A 19659-nucleotide genomic window follows, 5' to 3' on the forward strand; every position below is an offset into this window, starting at 1 on the left:
TTCAAAGCCTCGCCTATTCCTTGCATCATTGCTTGCGTCAAATGTCATTATATATTTTATAATTTAATTTATAATAAATTAAGTTTTGACAGAAATTTCAAAAAGGATTGGAGCTTGAATATTGGTTTTCTTCCATGTGCTTGTTATGAAGATGACAGCGATAATCGAGATAAATTGACGCTCTCTCTCTCCTTGCCTTCAAAGCCTCAACTGTTCCTTGCATCATTGCTTGCGTCATGACTCCCTCGCGAACCTCCTTTTAACGTGAAAATTATTATTTATTTTTTATATTTTTAATTTTATTAAATTATTTAATTTATCAAATTTATTATTATTTATTATATTTATATTATTATTTAACTTTTTTTTATTTTAATTGATTCAGGTAAAGAAAATGGATCAAACTTAACTTCATATTTATAATTAGCTCAAAAAGAAAAGATTTATATAAATCTTATATATAGATCAAATACTTCATCTCAATTCAATGTAAGACATTATTTTATAAAATATAATGTTTAAAAAAAATATAGTATTAGATAAAAATAGAAATTTTGTTATATAAAAACTAAAATTAAATTTACATTTTCTTTAATTTTCAATTCTTTGGACAATATTTTTATATTTTATTTATTGAAAAATAATTTTTCTAAATTACTTAAAAATTTTTAGAAATTAATTAACTTTTCTGCGTCGACGATTTGTATCAGTTTTATCAACATGTGAAAACAAATAGAGAATAAGAAGGAAAGAGTGTAGTGTAAAAGTGAAGTAACATGGAGAGAGAAAAATAAGAAAAGATAAGAGAGAAATAAAGGTGAGAGAATTAGGATAGTTTAGATATAAAAATAATTATAAGATTAAATAATTAGTGAAATTAAATAAGAAAAACTTATTAATATATTTTTTTAAAATGTAAATACTAACTAATAATTTTTATTAAAATAGAGAAACTAAATAATAGTTTGGCTATTATTATTAAGGAAAAAATTAATAGAGAGACTAAATAATTTAATGAAAGTAAAATATAAAAACTAAATAGTATATTTTTCTAAATATATGTTTAAATAATTAATTTTATCAATATATAAGAATTAAATAGTAATTTATTATTTTACTTTTTACTAGTTTTGGCAACAACTAACAAATTGCAAGAGAAAAATAAAATTAATAGAGAAGAAAAAAAAAACTTCCTCTTTTGTTTGGAAGTTCATTAGAGGATGAAAGAGACGAAATTTTTTATAATATTTTATTCTCATAAATGTGAATTTAGAAAAATATTCTTAAAATAGATAAAAATTATTTTTATATGCTATAAAAGTCGATAGAGATTTAAATTTGAAATAATTAATATTTTAAATTTATTTGTCAAGCTTAGAAGATCAGCAAGGGTGAGCTCCAAGGGCCCACGCTATGACTCAATTTGAAATTCCGGTTTGGACTAAAAGACTGGCGAAGGTGACTTGTGAAAAACACTGCCGTGGTTTGTCAACAATTATGTGCTAGGGTAGGAGTGAAAATGGGTGCTAAAGGATTACTTAATTTGAAATTTTAATAAATAAATGAATATAAAAAATATCAGTTTTGCCGCATTTCATCCTTAACATGACGTATCAAATCAACAAGCTAACTTCGTTTACCAAGACAACGATAAATTGATGATAAATATAGTGAAAACATGATCATAGATGGTGTCTAGTCCAAATGTTAGTCGAAGACGAGTTTAAATTTTAGTCGAGCCCAGTTTATTAAAAAAAAAAAATCAACCATTCCCCACTCCCAGACATCAAAATAGTGCAAAATATATATATATATATATATATATATATATATATATATATATATATATATATATATACACAACACTTCTGCTCACTGCTCAGCACAAATTATGAAAAAGGATTAGCATTGCAAAACTTGCTCTCATAGCATTTGGAATATATCTACTAGTTTCTAGATTCCTTTTATTATGTGTGTTTAGTCCAGCTGAACTGATTTCCAGATATCAATAAAAAAAAAGGAAGAGAAAGGAATTAAAATTTGCAGAATATCATGTCCATGATTTCCAAGCCTTGTGCATTTTACTAGCAACATATCTAGTGGCATTAATACCGCCTACAGCGAGTAGACCGGAGACAGCCTGCCTTAAACTGGAAACCATGACAGTACGCCTTAGGACCTTCTGCATGCATCTTGCAGCCTCTTCTCTTGAACTAATCATGACTTCACGTACAACTCGCCCTGGAAATTTAGGTAAAAATTTATGTTAATATATGCTCACCTTCAGGTTAGAGATGAAAAATTTGCAAGCGCAGCTTGTAAACAATTGTTGGCAGCAGGCCTGCCCACCAGATATCTAAATCATGTTTACAAGTGCTGCATACTGCAAGTGTTGCGGGTTTGATACTATAATACAAATCATGTAATTTGATGACCAGTTGGTCTATTAACCATCCACACAAATAAATTCTCGTACCAGAATCATTAAGCATTTTTTTCTCCCCTAGCTTCATCCCCAATTTGTTTCTGACTAGTGGAGGAAGAGCACGAACTAGAGAACGAGTCACTGACAAACCACAATCCTGGTTGAGAGACATGAAAGTATGAGGTTTTCTAGATGGAGATAAAAGACACCATAGTAAAGCATGGATATGCACATATCCTAAAGACTGCTGAAGTTTAAAAAATATATATATCCCCAAGATGCCTCTGCCATCTTAATTCATTAAGTAATTTAACTTGTTTCTAAGGTATCCTAGTGCTTCATAACTTGAAACAATCTGATACCACTGAAAATGTTACTTCTTCCATTAATTACTGCACTAATTGCATGAGAAGTGCTTGCTTTGTTTACCAGAAACAATAGATTTCAGAATATGTTGGATAAAAGACTCTTGCTGACTGCTTCTGAAATCATGATCACAATAAATAGGATAAACTAGACCCTTTTTTTTTAAAAAAAAGAGGTAAAGATTTATGCATGAATTAAAGGTTAGAGATGTTTAATTATCTGACCAGCAGCAGATTAGAAAGTGTGCTTTCAAAAAGAAGAAACTAGTTATAGGTACAAAATTGAACAAGCTTTAAATTGAGAACCTGGAATCGAAACAGACCTGAGAGATATTTGCCTGATCACTATTGAATGAGGAGAATCTTAGTAACTCTTTAGCCTCATATTCTTGAAGAAATGGTGTATACATCGATTGGAATAGACCAAATTGCCCTTGTACAATCTTCTTCACCTATGGCAGGTTGATAGTGATGAAAATGGTCATTTGACAACTGCAGCCGCATGGCACGTAAACTAACAATATCACAGCTAAAATAAGATATAGCCAACTACAATTTTAAAGAGGAAAAAAAAAACACATGAATTTAGAGTGGATGTACAACCTGGACCTTGTAGATCGTAAACTCACCATTAAAGTGTTCAAACTGATAATAGAGATTATGAAGGACTATCTTTGGTATCCAACATGTGATCAAGGGCATTTCTAAAGCTAGTCAAAGCAGATTCTTCATTGAAAGTAGTCAATAAAACTCTACTAACAGCAATTATTCCCAGGTTTTCATTGAATAAAAAGTGCTAAGCATGTCAACATTATCAAAAGCCATCAAGTTCCCTGAGGATAGCTGTTTCAACTTTACCTTATTTTTGTCCTCGGCAAAAAGCATGCGCAAGTCACCCATATATGATAGACTACATATTTTGGAATATAGATCTTCCTGCATAACAATGAAAAATGTGATGATTTTATTATTCTACAACAGCTCGTTTCCTACTTTGTGTCAATAGTAGCCAGCCTGAAGAAGATACATGGAAAAACATCTAAGTTATAAATAAAATATGAAAAATAGAACAATGTATAATGACGAGAGAAGAGAGTAGAAAATAATCTATTTCTTTTTCTTATTAAAAAAAAAAATCTTTTTTAAAAATCCTAAGTGGCATTTCAAAAAAAAATTAATGATTATCAAATATTATAATTCAAAGTGCCAAATTACCAAGTCTTAACATCTTATGAATAAAATATAATCCATATTAGCACTCAGATAAGATCGCTTTTACTTGTGCCTCCCCTAAGCTCGTCATAATTGGCATAATGTGGAAGTTTATATAATTGATAAACCCAAAAAGGGCCATACTTGACACTTGTACCAAACTTTTGGATTCTTTTCATTAACCCCTTCTATAATGGGTAAGTGGTGAAAAAGAAGCAAACCTCAGTGAATTTGGATGGCAAAATGAGGAGAGCAGCAGAAAGTGCAGCCTTTAGATTGACGGAGTTTACATTTCCAATATCCACATTATCCACAAGTATGTGAACCTATGTCATTAAAATTTTAAACAATGATTATATTTGCTAATATCACAATAGAGTGGCAAAGAGAATATAGTGGGTGTATGAGCCCTGATAGCACGTAACCTGAGAAGCAGCATAAAGAATATATAAGCTGATAAATGAATCTCACTAATTTGATCACCTAACAATTAGTTAAGTAGTTGATATCAGATTACTCATACTTTGGCAATTGAAGAAAAGAAGGTTCAAGACATGAATGTGAAGATGCTGGAGCTGGGCTAGAAAGAATATCATAATCAGGTGTTATTTATTGAATGTGTTCAATAGCTACAGTTAAAGACCCCAGCCTCCACATTTTCTATGAACAATTTGACTCATTTGCAACACTAAAGCACTTATCATGCATCTCACAACTAAGAAAGAACAAGAACGCGAAGGGTACAGACAAACTGAGCTTTTAATGAATTGAGACTGAGCTCTTAATAAGCTACTCGGGCTCAAATCGTAAAAAGGCTCAATTTGGCTTGTTCCATTAAATAAACAAAGTGGACTCATTCTCTAAGCAATTTGAGCTCAAACTTGAACATGCTAGATCTTGCCTTGTGAGCTTCGAACCGTATGTATGCACATGCGCAATGTCTACACAGGATGATGCGTCCCACATTGGTTCTACAGGGAGATTTTGGGTGTTATATATATGGGTTTGCAAACCTCCCCTTCTGAGCTAGCTTTTAAGCTGAAGTTAGACAGGTTCATATCATTAGTATCAGAGCCTCACTCTGTATGAGTCGGTGAGCCATGTACAAAGGTTCCTTGACGTTCTTGAGGAGAGGTCGGGGTGAACGAGTCATGACCCCGATTACTTCACAAGGATGTTCAGTCTAAAAGGGTTGGGAATGATGTGTCCTACATCGATTCTGCAGGGAGGTCTTAAGAGTTATATATATATGGGTTTGTAAACCTTATCTTATGAGCTACCTTTTGAGGTAGAGTTAGGTAGGTTCATATCACAGGAACATGCACACAAAAAGCATACAGAAAATTTACTATGTAACTTCAATATTTTTATGTTTATAAAAACAAATAGTTATTAATTTCTTTTTAAAAAATCAGCTATTAACTAGCTTGGTTGAATTAAAATATATCTTATATAAGAAAATATAACTTGTCTGTGGCTTCTAAGTTGGCCAAAATGAATTCAATTTTTATTTATTGAACCCATTTCATGCATTTGGATGGAATTAAGTATGGAATTCAGTAATTGCAGTGAACTGACTTCAGTAAGTAGCCTATTCTGTTCAAAAACCCCTAAACTTCAACTGCATGCACTGAGAATCTGAGTTCCATTTCAATTCTAGTCAATTCATCATCACATTCATAGAAGTGCAATTATGAATGGGATTCCATAGAGAGTTCAGAAGAAAGAACTAGGCAACAATGTTGATACAACAAAGAAAATAATAAAGATATGCCAAAGAAGATAAGAAATACTGGTTTTTGTAGACGGCCACACAAGTAGAATCTCTTCCAATTCAGTATGTCCTGAACCAAGTCATGCATTCTAACAACCCCATATTTGAGCATCTGTCAACAAGTGCTTACGGATGAGAAGTTGCAAGATATTACTCAACTATGGATTATATGCCAGGATTCAAAACATGGTATTGCTAAAGGATACTAAAGGATAAGAAGATAAATGGCATGCAAGTGCATGTGGAAATGGATTCCATTTCCTAATTTATTAGAAAGTTAATGAATACCTTGCCATTCCATCTTACAAAAGGATTGAAATGCACACCAACACCAATCTCATCTGCAACTTCAGTTATCTAACATAAATGACGAGATAAAGTCTCAAAGTTAAGATAACAAATATGTGTGTGTGTGTGTGTATAAGAGAGAGAGAGAGAGAGAGAGAGAGAGACGCAAGCACCAATTTGGCCCCACCAAGGTGCACCATCCACGACGCATAGTGATCTCCATTCAACCTCAGATTCTGAGCAGTGTGATAAACAAAAACAATAGAGTGAGATACCTAGAAGAGAAGATGTGTCATACATGAATCTAAGCTTTAATCTTTACCTCAGAGTGCCATTGTCGAGGATCTGATACACCAAGAATATAATCTACCATGGATGACTACACACATTCATATTAAAGATTTATATATATAAGGAAATAAAAGAAATCACCCCAGAGAAGATGTGAGGAGAAAACACCTTATCATTATTATTTGGATGAAGAGCTGAGCCATAGACGCAGCAAAATTCTACAGACGGAAGGACTTTGAGAAAACTCTTAAGTTCAGCTTCTTTCCCATTTTCCATAATGAGACTAGCATTTACATGAAAACATTTATAAGAAGAAAATAATATGTAGGTGAATATGTAAAAATAGAGATCAATAAGAACGAAGTGACACTAAAGGTGTATAATATACCAAAGCAGAACAAAATATTCTGAAACAGTGAATTTTACCTGTCACAATAATCATTCCTGAAGTGAACCATAAACCCATGAAGGGTTCTATACAATCGAAGATATTAGGATCACTTCATGGTTCAGGATTTTACAATGCAAAGAGTGTCGAACATGTCTTAATAAGAGTTGCATTAGAAATGTAGTCTTACAATCAAACAGCAGGAGGTTGGTGTAAACAAAGTATAGATTAGATTCTTGGAAATCATGACTCAAACAACTGATTCACATTTGGCAAACAGACAAAAACCAAAACGACGACGACGACGACGACGACAATAATAATAATAATAATAATAATAATAATAATAATGATAATAAAGTGAATACATTACACATTCACACAAGTAAATATTTGACTGTGAAATATAACTCGAATTCTTTCTTTCAGGAATTTTATCAAACAGTTGATACGCATGCCGAAAATTACTTGCTCACTAACACAAACAGAAGGATTGTATAATTTTGAGAAATATATTCGCAGTGGTAAAAAATGGTTGCAAATATTTTCACAGCAAAAAATAAATAAATAAATAAAAATTGATATAGAAACTGCTTACGTGGTTCCTTGGTATGAGGAGGATAAAGAGGTAACAGAAGAGACAGAAGTCAGAGGTCCAATTCCCTGCAACTTCCTATCTATGGGAACCAGTTTTCAGATGGTACTTCACTCTATTGGCTAGAGCTAGAGAGAGTAGTTTGCGGACAAGATGTAAAAAGAAATAAACTTTTAAATGCGTTATAAGCACGTCAACAAACTGTTTAAGGTTTTGTTTTGGTTAAACTACATGGGTTTGTTTTGGTTAATCTAAATGTAGTTGATAATTATTAATCGATAATTTAGTACAATTATATTTAATTATTTCTGTTAATATATACAATCATGAGTAATGTTATACATTATATAATTTATTTTATTGTTAAAATAAATATAAAATTATAAATTTATTATATTATATTATATTATATTATATTATTTATTATTAAATTAAATATATAATTATTAAATTAATATATTATATTATTTATTATATTATTAAAATAAAAATATAATTATTAATTTATTATATTATTTATTTTATTATTAAAATAAAAAAATAATTAAATAATTTAAAAAATATATATAAAATAATAAAATAATTATTATTATTGATAAAGGAAAAAAATTAAAATTAATTTTAAATTTTTAGATATAAATAAATATTTTATATTTTATATTATTAATAAAAATATTTTAATAAAGTTGAAATGTGTTAATTAAAATATTAAAATTATAAATAAAAAATATAAAAGTATTAATAATATTAATTTTCGAGTTAAATAAAAAATAATAATATAGTTAAAATAAAAAATAAAATCAAATCAGCTTTCAGCTGATGAGAAATAATTTTAAAAATAGAATTGATACAAACTGCAGCTGATAGGTATCATATCAGCTATCTATCAGCCATCGGCTTTATTTTTTATAAATTACCAAACACTCTAATTCAACTGTTTGGGTGTCTATTAGCTATCAGCTGCATCCAACAGGTGAATCAAATACTTTCTAATTTATTTATTTATTTTCATTGGCTTCGATTGTAATTGATTTTAATATTAAAAATTTGATTAATTAGGCACTATAAGGCGTTTATTTTTCGCAAATGGGGTACTTCAGTATCAGCTTCAAATTAGTTTAACAGTTTATGAAATGGTATTGAGATTTAGAAGCGCATATAAATCTCTTACACTCTGTTTGGATAGGGTGGGAAAAAGGTAAATAAAAACAAATAGGAGTAAGTAACTATTGTAAGTAAAAGTAAATAAAGATAAGACTTACCCTCTTTACCCCTCAAATCTCAATTTTTCTTACCTCCCAAATTAGAGTGTAAGTAAGAAGGGGTGAGAGTTAAAAATTATTTTATTTTCCTATTGTGCCCTTAATTTTTTATTAAAAATCTAATTATACCCAAAAATAAATCTAGTTAATCAATACAAATAAATATTTTCTCTCTCAAGTTGTCGTAGCTCCACTCTCTCTTGTAGATTTTGAATTCTTACAAAAACAATGTTTATTTTAACTTTCTATTTAATTTCAGTTATTAAATCATTTATCCTTTCAATAGTTTATTGTAATTATTATGCTTTAATTATTATTTTTTTTAAATAATTCATTCTTTATTTAATCTTTGTTAGATTTCTTTATTATTGTTTTGATCTATTAATTTTGTTATTTATTCATGGTGGACCATTACTATTTGCAAATTCAAGATATTTATCATGATGGATTTTTCATTTAATAAATTATCTAATTACAAAGTAAAAAAATTATTTCATATTTTGTTTAACATGTAACAAGAACTTCAAGTCCAACTGGTACACCAACATTCACTCATTTTGACTTAACATGTTCATAATAACCCTTTCCCCTGTAGAATACATAAACTCAAAACTATCATATCACTATCAATTTCAATATATTGCAGTAGTTAAGAGTTTGTTTTATAACAATAATATTTTACCTTTTAAAAAATAAAATATTTTAAAAGATTCAAAATGATATTTATATTATTTTATAGATATCTAAATTGAATATTAAAATGATACATACTATAATATGGCATAAAGAGACAATAAAAAATATAAATTATAAATCGCCAAATCAAAAATAAAAAACCTTAATTTATATATTAAAAAAAATAAAAAATAAATTTTTATCTAATAAAAAAATATTATTGTATTTCTAATAATTATTTATTCTATTTTCACATCTTTTCAAATATAAAAAATATTCATTACCTCTCCTCTCAATCCTTTCTAACTATGAGATTTTTTTTATTATAATCTTCTTTACACTTCTCCTTCCTCACCCTTCCTTACTATTTTATTAATTACATTTCCCATACTCCATCCAATCAGAGCCTTTAAGTTCAAAATCAGTTCGGTGCTTTGACATAGAGGCCCAAGTACTTCAGAAGTTGACATTGATTTAGCTTTATTTGCTATTACAGAATTGACATTCACTCTTTCCTCTCAAATCCCAGAATTTTGGTCTTGATGTGCTGTGAGATGATAATACAGCAAATTTATCAAAGTTCAAGGAGATTGATACCAGCAACTCAGGTATTGTAAATTTTCATTTATCAAAAGGGGAAAAAATGCACATAACAGCAGCTTTGGGGAAGAAATAAGCCCCTCAGCATGTCAATGTCCCGAAGGTGAGCAATTCTTGTACAGACACCAAGTCAGAAAGCACAACTGCACCAGATTTTCTCCACTCCTCAGCATCAGGAGTCTTAAACCTATCCAACAGTAATGCATGCATCCCCACGCCCTTTGCCGGTGTGTAGTCTTTCCGCATGCTATCCCCTATGTGCAGAGCTTCTTCTGGTGCAATGTTTCCAGCCCTCTCAAGTGCAATTTCATAAATCCTTGGGTCTGGCTTCTCTACACCTTCAAGACCAGAGAATACACCAAAGTCCCACTCTGACCCCTGATTTTCAAAAACAGAACAATCATGGTAATGGCATTATTAGGCTTCCTTTGTGATCATGGAGATGTAAAGAGAGCATCAAATTTTGTTTATTGCCTCAAAGGACGTACAAACGTATATATTTCTATAGTGATTGCATATGTAGTAGGTTTCCTAGGGATTTTCATAGCAATCAAGTCCATATCTCCAAATTAGACTAAATAAAAACAGCTGAAGTTCAGTTTCAAATCAAACTATAAACTTAGCAAAGATCAAAAGATTTTTCAAAATAAATAAAAGAATACAACTAACACTGTTCCAAAAGATAATATTTGTTCACCTGATCCAAACCCAAGGCTGGAAGTATCACATCCTGATATCGATATTCTGCATTACTAACAAGCCCAACTAGAAGACCCTTTTCACGTGCCCATCTTAGGAATGGTTGGGAGTCTGGAAAGACACTATAAGGTGCAGATGAACCAAATGAGGCATATATGCGCCTGAAGATTTTCTCAAAAGTCTCTTCATCGTAATCATATCCAGCCTGAAAGAAAACAAAATTCATTTCTTAAAATTTATGTTGAACCCAAGAGAAATACACAAACAGACAATAAAATATTTAGGGATAATTGGCAAAAAAGAACCTGAACTTTCTAAAATTTTGCAAATTTACTCCAAACTTTGAAAATTACCAATTAAACCTTAAACTTTAAAAGGAGTTGCAATTGTATCCTACCATTTGTTGCACCGTGAATGCGTGTAACGGCATATCATGTAAGACGCCAACTTAGCACCATGTCAACTAAGGATGATTGCCAAAAAAATCTTGAACTTTTCAAATTATTGCAATTCTATTCAAACTTTGAAAAATGTCAATTAAACTCTAAACTTTGAAAGAGTTGCAATTGCACCTTATCATTTGTTACACTGTTAGAGAGGGGCAACAACGTGCTCAAAAATTTGTAACTTTCAAGTTGCCATCTTCATCAAGAAGAAATTTTTTCGACTTCAAATCGTAGTGATAAACACCACGACTATGACAAAAATAGATGATAGATATCAACTACTTAAAATAACAGCAATTTCCCTCCTGATTTGCTCCATCATACCTAGGGGTGTGCAGTTTTCGGTTTAAACCGAAAAACTGAACCGAACCGATTAATTCGGTTCAATCGGTTCGGTTTTAAAATTTAATCGGTTCGGTTCGGTTTATAATTTTGATAATTTCGGTTAATCGGTTCGGTTCGGTTATTTTCATAAAAAAATCAAAAAAATCGAACCGAACCGAAATTATTAATATATATAGGAAATCAAAAAAATCGAATCAAATTGAATCGAACCGAATCGAATCGAACCGAAATCAAAGGAAACCGAACCGAACCTAAAGATTTTTGAGTTTTGATTTCTAATTTTTTTTTGTTTTTTTGTTTTTATTATTTAGATTTAATGTTAAAAATATGAAATTTTATAAATTTCGGTTTGATCGGTTTAAAACCGAACCGAACCGAAATTTATCGGTTCGATTCGGTTCGGTTTTCTCCTATCAATCGGTTCGGTTCGGTTTTTAAAATTTTTTATTTTCGATTTTCGGTTTTATCGGTTCGGTTCGGTTCGGAACCGAACCGACCGTTTGCACACCCCTAATCATACCAACTTTAATCACTTTCTCTTTGCTAACCACCTTTAACGTCATGCTTTCTTTCCTGTTTGTAAATTGTGAGTGTGGTAGACCTTAGCAAAAGTGCTATGTCCCAGCATCCAGCCGAGCTCGTATCTCCTATGAAGCAGGGTCGAGTAACCATCTTTGTGCCTTTCTGCCATTGATATACACAAAGAGAGAGAGAGATTCGCTATAGAGACAAAAAGAAATTCTGATAAAAAAACTAAAAAGGGGTGAGCTTGTGCAGTCTTGTGGATTAGTCGTAATTGACGTGGCGCCAACTTGGCATCCTACATGGCACACCGTTACCCCCTTTAACGGTGTAGCAAAGAGTAGGGAGTAATTGCAACTTCTTTCAAAGTTTAGGATTTAATTGGTAATTTTCAAAGTTTGGGATAAAATTGCAACAATTTGAAAAGTTCCAAGTTTTTTTGGCAATCATCCCTGGTTGACGTGGCACTGAATTGGCGTCTGACGTGTCGCTAAGCTGGCAATCTTACGTGACATGTTGTTACCCCATTAACGGTACAACAAATAGTAGGGTATAATTGCAACTCTTTTCAAAGTTTATGATTTAATTGGCAATTTTCAAAATTTGGGGTTGAATTGCAAAAATTTGGTAAGTTTAGATTTTTTTTGGCAACTATCCCAAATATTTAACCCAACTTTAAAACAACGTGTTTCATATGTATCTAATTGTCACCCTATCACTGTGAACTACATGAGGTCAGGAGCCACCGTGGTTATAGATGTTACATCTAGCAAGGGAAAAATATAATGTTTCTTCTCTTCAAAAATAAATAATGGCATTGTGATCAAGCAGTGTGACACACAATCATTAGCAACAGGTCATTAATCAAGACATGGATTGCCATAGATATAATTACTAAATTATATACCTTGATAAAGGAATTTCTCACACACATCTTCCACCAGACAATGTTAGGCATTTTTGCTGCATGCCCAAAACATGGATACTTTTTGGCCATATCTGTATATGCAAGTTTGAAGCCTTCATGTACACGCTTGTAGTCAGGGCATGGCAGTCCAACAGATTTTGCTGCCATGCAATAGTAGTCACCAAGCTCACCTTTGTAAGCTATGAGCGTACCGGTGACATCCACAGTGATGCAACGTAATTTTGACAACAGAGACATGACATCAATCATGCAGCAGATTTCAAAACTGGGAGGACACCAAAGCTTTATGATGAGAAAATTTCAATTCTAAGCATAACATAAATAATATGCTTGAAGAAATAAACAACATTGTGAAATGAGCAATTCCTCCAGTAGATCTGACAGGTTCTGTGTCTGCATGATTGATAAGATTGGGTTCCAAGATGCTAACGTGACTATTTGACTTCACCTACTAAACTAACTCCCTATCATCTAATAAACTTCTAGTGAACATTATTTTCCAACAAAAAAAAAAATCGCTAAAACAATTTGTTTGAATATTAAGCATATTATCAACAGAAAGGTATTGCCAATCTAGCCAATCAATAGTTTCTAATGGAGAGGTGACATCAAACAAAAAAAAGCCATAGTATACATTATGGTTGAATCTCTCTAAAATTCAAAGCTTTGACAAATCAATCTCAGATGATGTGAATGTTAAGGGAAAAAAAATGAGCATAATATATAAAATTTTCTCAAACAATTTTGATTGAACATTATACATATCAACGGGAAAGTCCTTGTCAATCAAGCCACTTTCTAAGTGACAAATGACATCAAAAATAAATAACCATACCTACCCATTATTATTCTCTTTCAAACTTCAAAGGTTCAACAAATCAATCGGAGGATGTGAATAAGAAGAAAACATGAGCATAACAATGAAACTGGATACTTAATTGCATACTGCATATATGACAATCAAGAATGTAATACTTTAAGACGCAACACAGCAACAAAATTAACAATGAGTGCACTAGATATTGAGGAAAGCATAATCAAATGATAAGTCTAAATAAAATAAAAAGAAAGAAGTAAGACTTGCTTAGTAATAGAAGTAAATTTGGAAAAAGGTAAGGTATTGCAGAGCTAAATGGACTCTTTATGATCGCTGTACATCCAATCTTAATGATTGGCTAGCAAGCATGATACCTGAAAAAGAAAAGGAAAAGAATTTCAAAAGGAAACATTCTAAAATCTGCTGAAGCCGTTAAATTAAGGACCTTAACAAACATTCTGTCCTTTGGACTGCAATTATAAAGTAGAGGGCAGGTATAATATAACTGATAAAGGGCATATTATAGGTGAAGGGTTCAATCATAACTTAAGCACTTGCAAAGATAAAAGAAACTCAACTCAACTCAACTCAACTAAGCTTTTATCCCAAAAATTTGGGGTTGACTATATGGATTCACTATCTCCACTCTAAACGATTTTGAGTTAAATCCTCAGAAATGTGTAATGCTTCTAGGTCATGTTGTACTACTCTCCTCCAAGTCAATTTAGGTTAGTCCCTTTTTTTCTTTCTATCCTCTAAACTAATGTGCTCTATTTGTCTAACTGGAGCCTCTGTATGTCTACGTTTCACATGACCAAACCACCTCAATCTCCCTTCTCTCAACTTATCTTCAATTGGCACCACTCCTACCTTTTCTCTAATACTCTCATTACGGACTTTATCTAGTCTAGTATGGCTACTCATCCACCTTAACATTCTCATCTCTGCAACTCTTATCTTAGACGCATACGACTCTTTTAGTGCCAAACACTCACTATCGTGTAACATAACCAGTCGTATGGCTGTACGGTAAAATTTTCCTTTCAACTTATTGGGAATCTTGCGATCACATAAAACTCTTGTGGCATGTTTTCACTTCAACCATCCGGCTTTAATCCTATGACTAACATTCTCCTCACATCCCCCATCTACTTGAAGAACTGAGCCTAGATATTTAAAGTGATTATTTTGAGACAGTACCACTCCATTCAAACTAACTCCTTCCCTATTACCAGTTTGGCCTTCACTGAACTTGCAATGCATGTATTCTGTCTTCATTCTACTTAACTTAAAACCCTTCGACTCTAGAGTACTTCTCCAAAACTCTAACTTTCTATTAACTCTTCGTGTCTCATCTATCAGAACAATATCATCCACAAATATCATGTACCAAGGAATACTCTCTTGTATATGTTTCATCAATTCATCTAAAACTAATGTAAAAAAGTAAGGGCTTATGGCTGATCCTTGGTGTAATCCAATTGAGATAGGAAAATCTCTTGTGTCCCCTCTCACTGTGCGCACAATAGTAGTTGCTCATTCATACATATCTTTCAACACTTGTATGTACCTAATAGATACCCTCTTTTGTTCTAACACATTCCATGAGACATCTTTTGGAACACTATCATAAGCCTTCTCCAAATCAATAAAAACCATGTGTAGATTTTTCTTCACATCTCTATATTTCTCCATCAAACTTCTAATGAGCAGAAGAAATGTAGCTGGTCAATTGATCCAAATGAATACCGATTCCAAGAAAGGACCCAATGAAAAGAATAGCTCTTGGTCCTAAACATCAGTATGTGACAAATGGCAAACTGTAAAGAAATAGATTAATAACAAGCTTCTTAAAATAACATGTTAAATATGAGCAAAGGTTATGGCCATTTCCCAGCCACAAATATATCTCTTGAAATGTGATGGACAGCACAAATGATAATCAAATTGACAAGTTACTATATCTTTGGATTTGAAAACTCATCAGCACATTTGTAGGTTTTAGCAAAAACTTTGAATCACATAGAAGAAAATAACATAAATCAGACACAATAAATTAGAGATTAATTAATTCAACAATCACCCTTAAACAAGATTACAGTCTCTCTAAACAAAAATCAACAATCATTCTTTTTATTTTATTTTACATTTCCCTCTATGTTCGAAAAGTTGCATTAGATATGCCGCAAAATACAGATAACAATTCTTCTTCAAATTCAAATTTTGTAATTTTGTGAGACCGTGAAACTAGATTCAATTTTAATGAATATATCCCATCAAACTTGAAGCTCCAGAAAAAAATTTCAACACAGCACATTGTTTAAGAACTGCATTTCACTTTTCACATACATTCTCCTTGGAATTTTGATCTAACTGATAGGCAAAAGATCATACCAATGTGTACAATCAGATGTATGAAAGAGCTTTGAGAAACTTTTTCATCAGAAATTAATAAAGTAGTAATTGCAGTAAGATTAAATTTACTTGAAGTACATAATATATACAGTGAAAATTTTAGGAGTTACGCTGGAAATTGAAAAACAAAAGGAACTTTTTCGAAGGCTAAAAACAGCTTTCATTCATCAACAGTGAAATTAAGACCAAGCTTTACTGATGTATTCAATTATGTATTTTCATTTGTGAAGGTTTTAACAGCAATATGAATAAAAATTTAGCGATTGTTAGTACCAGATTAGCTACAAAAAACATAGTCCCCCTTCAGTCTCCAAGACTAAGAAATTGCTAATAACATGGTAACATTCACAGATGGTCCGTTGGCATCAGCCACAAATGATATATCATATTCTATAATGGGGATGCACATAAATATCTATCTTCTGCTACTCAGATCTTTTTCCCTACTATCTTTTTCTTTTTAACACGATTTTGAGTACTAAAATATACAAGAACCACTCAATCAAATTGCTCATAGAAACTAAATCCAGCTCAAAACATGTATATACCAAGCATGCAAGTGCTTCATCAAGGTAAGCGAATGGAGATCGACAGCAAAATCCAATTTAATATAAATAAAGATTATATCAGTATTTTGCTTCATAATACAGATTGTAAAAGTATTTCACTGAACAAAAAGAATATCAAGATCCTGCATTGAAAGCAAAAACCCAACACAGGAATCGATTTTTCTTTTACTTCTTTAGAAAAGAAAACCCAAAGAAATGGAAATGTTATCCGAGGTCAATTAACAAATTACAGACGACAAAAAAAACCATTAAGGAAAATTGAAAATTAGCCATACCCAGAAGCTGAAATGAAAAGGAATCAGGACTGGTTCGTTGACATCGCCACTATTTTGTCTTCTTCTCAATACTTTGAAGGCATTTTTTAGCGTCAACTGAACTAAAAGCTTGCAGAGGGGAGCTGGCATCGCTTCACCTATGTACATATATATAAATAAATATTCGATACCGTGCCAATTCAGAGAGCCAGAGGGGCATGCACATGTTATTATAATTTGCATTTTTGTCAGGCTCGCTTTTACGATTTTCATTTCCTCCATGTGCTGCTGGAAATCTTTTACTTATACCCCTTTATTTTTTTTTAAATAAATAATATAAAGAGGAATAATAATGCATTTAGAAAGCAAAATTTATAAAATTTATTTTCTTTTAAATTTTTAAAAATAAAAAAATTAATATAATTAATTATAATCAAAATTCGAACTCGAAATCCTTTAAAAGAATTTTATTATTATCATTAAAAAATATTATATAAAATATTATAAATCTAATTATGGTTATTTTTAAATGATTTTATCACTGAAAAATAAATATTTTTCAAATAAAATTTTCAAGATTTCATTATAAATAATAAATATATATATTTTTTTATAATTTTGATGTATTGTAAATTTTCAAATAAAACTATCTTGTTCCCTCTTTTTAATTTAAATGCATTTTTTAAAAAAAAAGTTATTAGGATTCAGTGTCCACCTTTTATACTATAAAATAAAATTTAATATTTATTAATTAATATTTTTATTTAATTTTTAATTAAAATTTAAAATATCATAATTCTAAAAATAACTTCAATATAATAAATTATTTTTTATAAAAAAATCAATAAATTAAAATTTCTTAATATCTAAATAACCTTATGAGAATTAACTTTTAACTTTAGGTTCTCAATAACTATTTAGGGTGTGTTAATAAATTTAGATTTTGAAAAGTTATTAAAAATAAGTTATTCAAAATTATAAATATAATGCTAAAAATTACAATTACAACTTTTCAATTGTTAGTTGTCAACCATTAATAACTTACTGCAACTATAGAAATAGACAGATCCCTAATCTTTGATTATTAGCCCAAGTCAACATTCCCCCTTATATCTATCAATAAATTTTAGAAAAATAAATGCATTTTACATTTTTTTTTAATTGAAGGAATGCATAACAGGGGAGGAAAATATTAAAATTTTGATAGTACGGGGATAAAATGATAAATATACTAAGAAAAATGTGCCCCGTAATAAAGGTTCTACAAATTGAAAAATGAAAACTTTTGGTAACCATAAAGAAGACAAAAACCATGGACGCTTGCCTGTGGTATCATTAAGCGGTAAAATAGCAGGTTTTGCAAATTTCTCCTGGGTCCAGCGTTTCCACCAAACCCAAAAGCTCATATCCACACAACATGGACTGAGCCCCAATATTATATAATAAAATCTTCAAAAAAATTAAAAAATGAACACCCCCTAATCTGCGAGTATCTAAACCATGAGCTCAATAATCGAGTGAATTCAAAATTTGAACTTAAAATTAAAGAAGTGAAATTTTATTAATGTTTTTATAAATTACTATTAGATTAGGAAATTACCAAATTGTTAATAATAATTTTAATTTATTTATTTTTAATTTTATTATATGAAAATAAAGTAATATTTTAAATTTATTGTTAATTATTTAATATTTTATTTTCATTATTTTTATATAGACTAAATTTTTTATTACTCAAATTTTTAATAAAGATATCATAAAAAAAAATAATATAATAGAAATATTAATTAAAGATATGAAATAATTTAAGGTAATCATTTTCGATTGTTTTAAAATATAAATTTTTTTTATAATATAATATATTCAAATATTATTTTTATTTAATTAATATTAATATTATTTTTAAAAATAATATTAATAATATGAAAAGTATAAAAGTAGTAAAAAAAAAAAGAAAACAAAATTATCTATATGTACTATATTGAATTATAAGTGCATGGGACAAATATAAGTTAATATATTATGATTATTTAATGATAATGGTTATTTATTATAACATTAAGAAGGTAATTATTAAATAACTTATAATTTATATATATATAATTAGAGAATTAATAACCAATAATAATATAAAGTATTTAAATACTAATTAATAAAAAAATAGAAAAAATTAATGAAATTAAATTAATTATATTTTATAAATAAAATGTAACGTGTCATAATTTTGTAATATTATTTTGTAATACTAGGAGAAAATATCATTACAACAAATTTGACAAATTATTACTATTAAAATTGTTATTGAATATTCTATTTTCGTCATCAAAAGTTTTTAGTGATGCAATATTTTCATGATAGTGATCGTCATTTTAACTACTTAATAAAATGATAATAGTAGTTAAAAATATAAATTAATTAACCCATCTAAAAAAATACACCTAGCATAATATGTTTAATATATATAAAAAATGGTTAATTGCCAAAAAAACATTAAATTTTGTTAATTTTTATAATTAAATCCTGAAATTTACATAATTATCAATTAAACCCTCATATTTGATTAATATCTTAAATTAATTTGATCGTCGAAAAACTATTAGTATACTTAACAGGAGTTCCAAGTAAGCTATCATGTTATCACTAGAGAAGCCACATCATAAGTTTCAAATTAGGGTTAATTACTAAAAAAAAGAAACAATAAAGTTTGCCAATTTTTATAATTAAACTTTGAAGTATGCATAATTGGCCATTAAAGTCTTATATTTGATTGATGTCTCAAATTGAATCGA

At 30.0% G+C, this 19659-nt stretch overlaps 2 protein-coding genes across 7 annotated transcripts; both read right to left on the reverse strand.

Annotated features, from left to right (window-relative positions):
• Positions 1-1889: 1889 nt before the first annotated feature.
• LOC110654974 (uncharacterized) lies at positions 1890-7539 on the reverse strand. 5 transcript variants are annotated; one of them, XM_021811119.2, is made up of 11 exons: positions 7342-7539; positions 6524-6638; positions 6387-6443; positions 6238-6300; positions 6065-6133; positions 5796-5888; positions 4224-4328; positions 3649-3726; positions 3114-3242; positions 2477-2582; positions 1890-2241 (listed from the first exon to the last, which is right to left on the reverse strand). In XM_021811119.2, exons 2-11 carry the CDS (start codon positions 6629-6631, stop codon positions 2051-2053), a joined length of 999 nt encoding a protein of 332 aa, XP_021666811.1. In that variant the 5' UTR covers positions 6632-6638; positions 7342-7539; the 3' UTR covers positions 1890-2050. The 5 variants fall into 5 exon arrangements, with proteins under 5 accessions (XP_021666811.1, XP_021666810.1, XP_021666809.1 ...); XM_021811118.2 differs by lacking the exon at positions 7342-7539 and adding an exon at positions 6782-7216 and having other exon boundaries at positions 6065-6117; positions 6252-6300; XM_021811117.2 differs by lacking the exon at positions 7342-7539 and adding an exon at positions 6782-7208.
• Positions 7540-9727: 2188 nt separating this feature from the next.
• Positions 9728-17054, reverse strand: LOC110654976 (uncharacterized). Of its 2 annotated transcripts, XM_021811123.2 has the most exons (5): positions 16892-17054; positions 13900-14006; positions 12795-13080; positions 10573-10779; positions 9728-10253 (listed from the first exon to the last, which is right to left on the reverse strand). In XM_021811123.2, exons 3-5 carry the CDS (start codon positions 13062-13064, stop codon positions 9957-9959), a joined length of 774 nt encoding a protein of 257 aa, XP_021666815.1. In that variant the 5' UTR covers positions 13065-13080; positions 13900-14006; positions 16892-17054; the 3' UTR covers positions 9728-9956. The 2 variants fall into 2 exon arrangements, with proteins under 2 accessions (XP_021666815.1, XP_021666816.1); XM_021811124.2 differs by lacking the exon at positions 13900-14006.
• Between the last annotated feature and the right edge of the window lie 2605 nt (positions 17055-19659).

The sequence above is a fragment of the Hevea brasiliensis genome, chromosome 11 (assembly GCF_030052815.1).
Source record: "Hevea brasiliensis isolate MT/VB/25A 57/8 chromosome 11, ASM3005281v1, whole genome shotgun sequence".
NCBI lineage: Eukaryota > Viridiplantae > Streptophyta > Magnoliopsida > Malpighiales > Euphorbiaceae > Hevea > Hevea brasiliensis.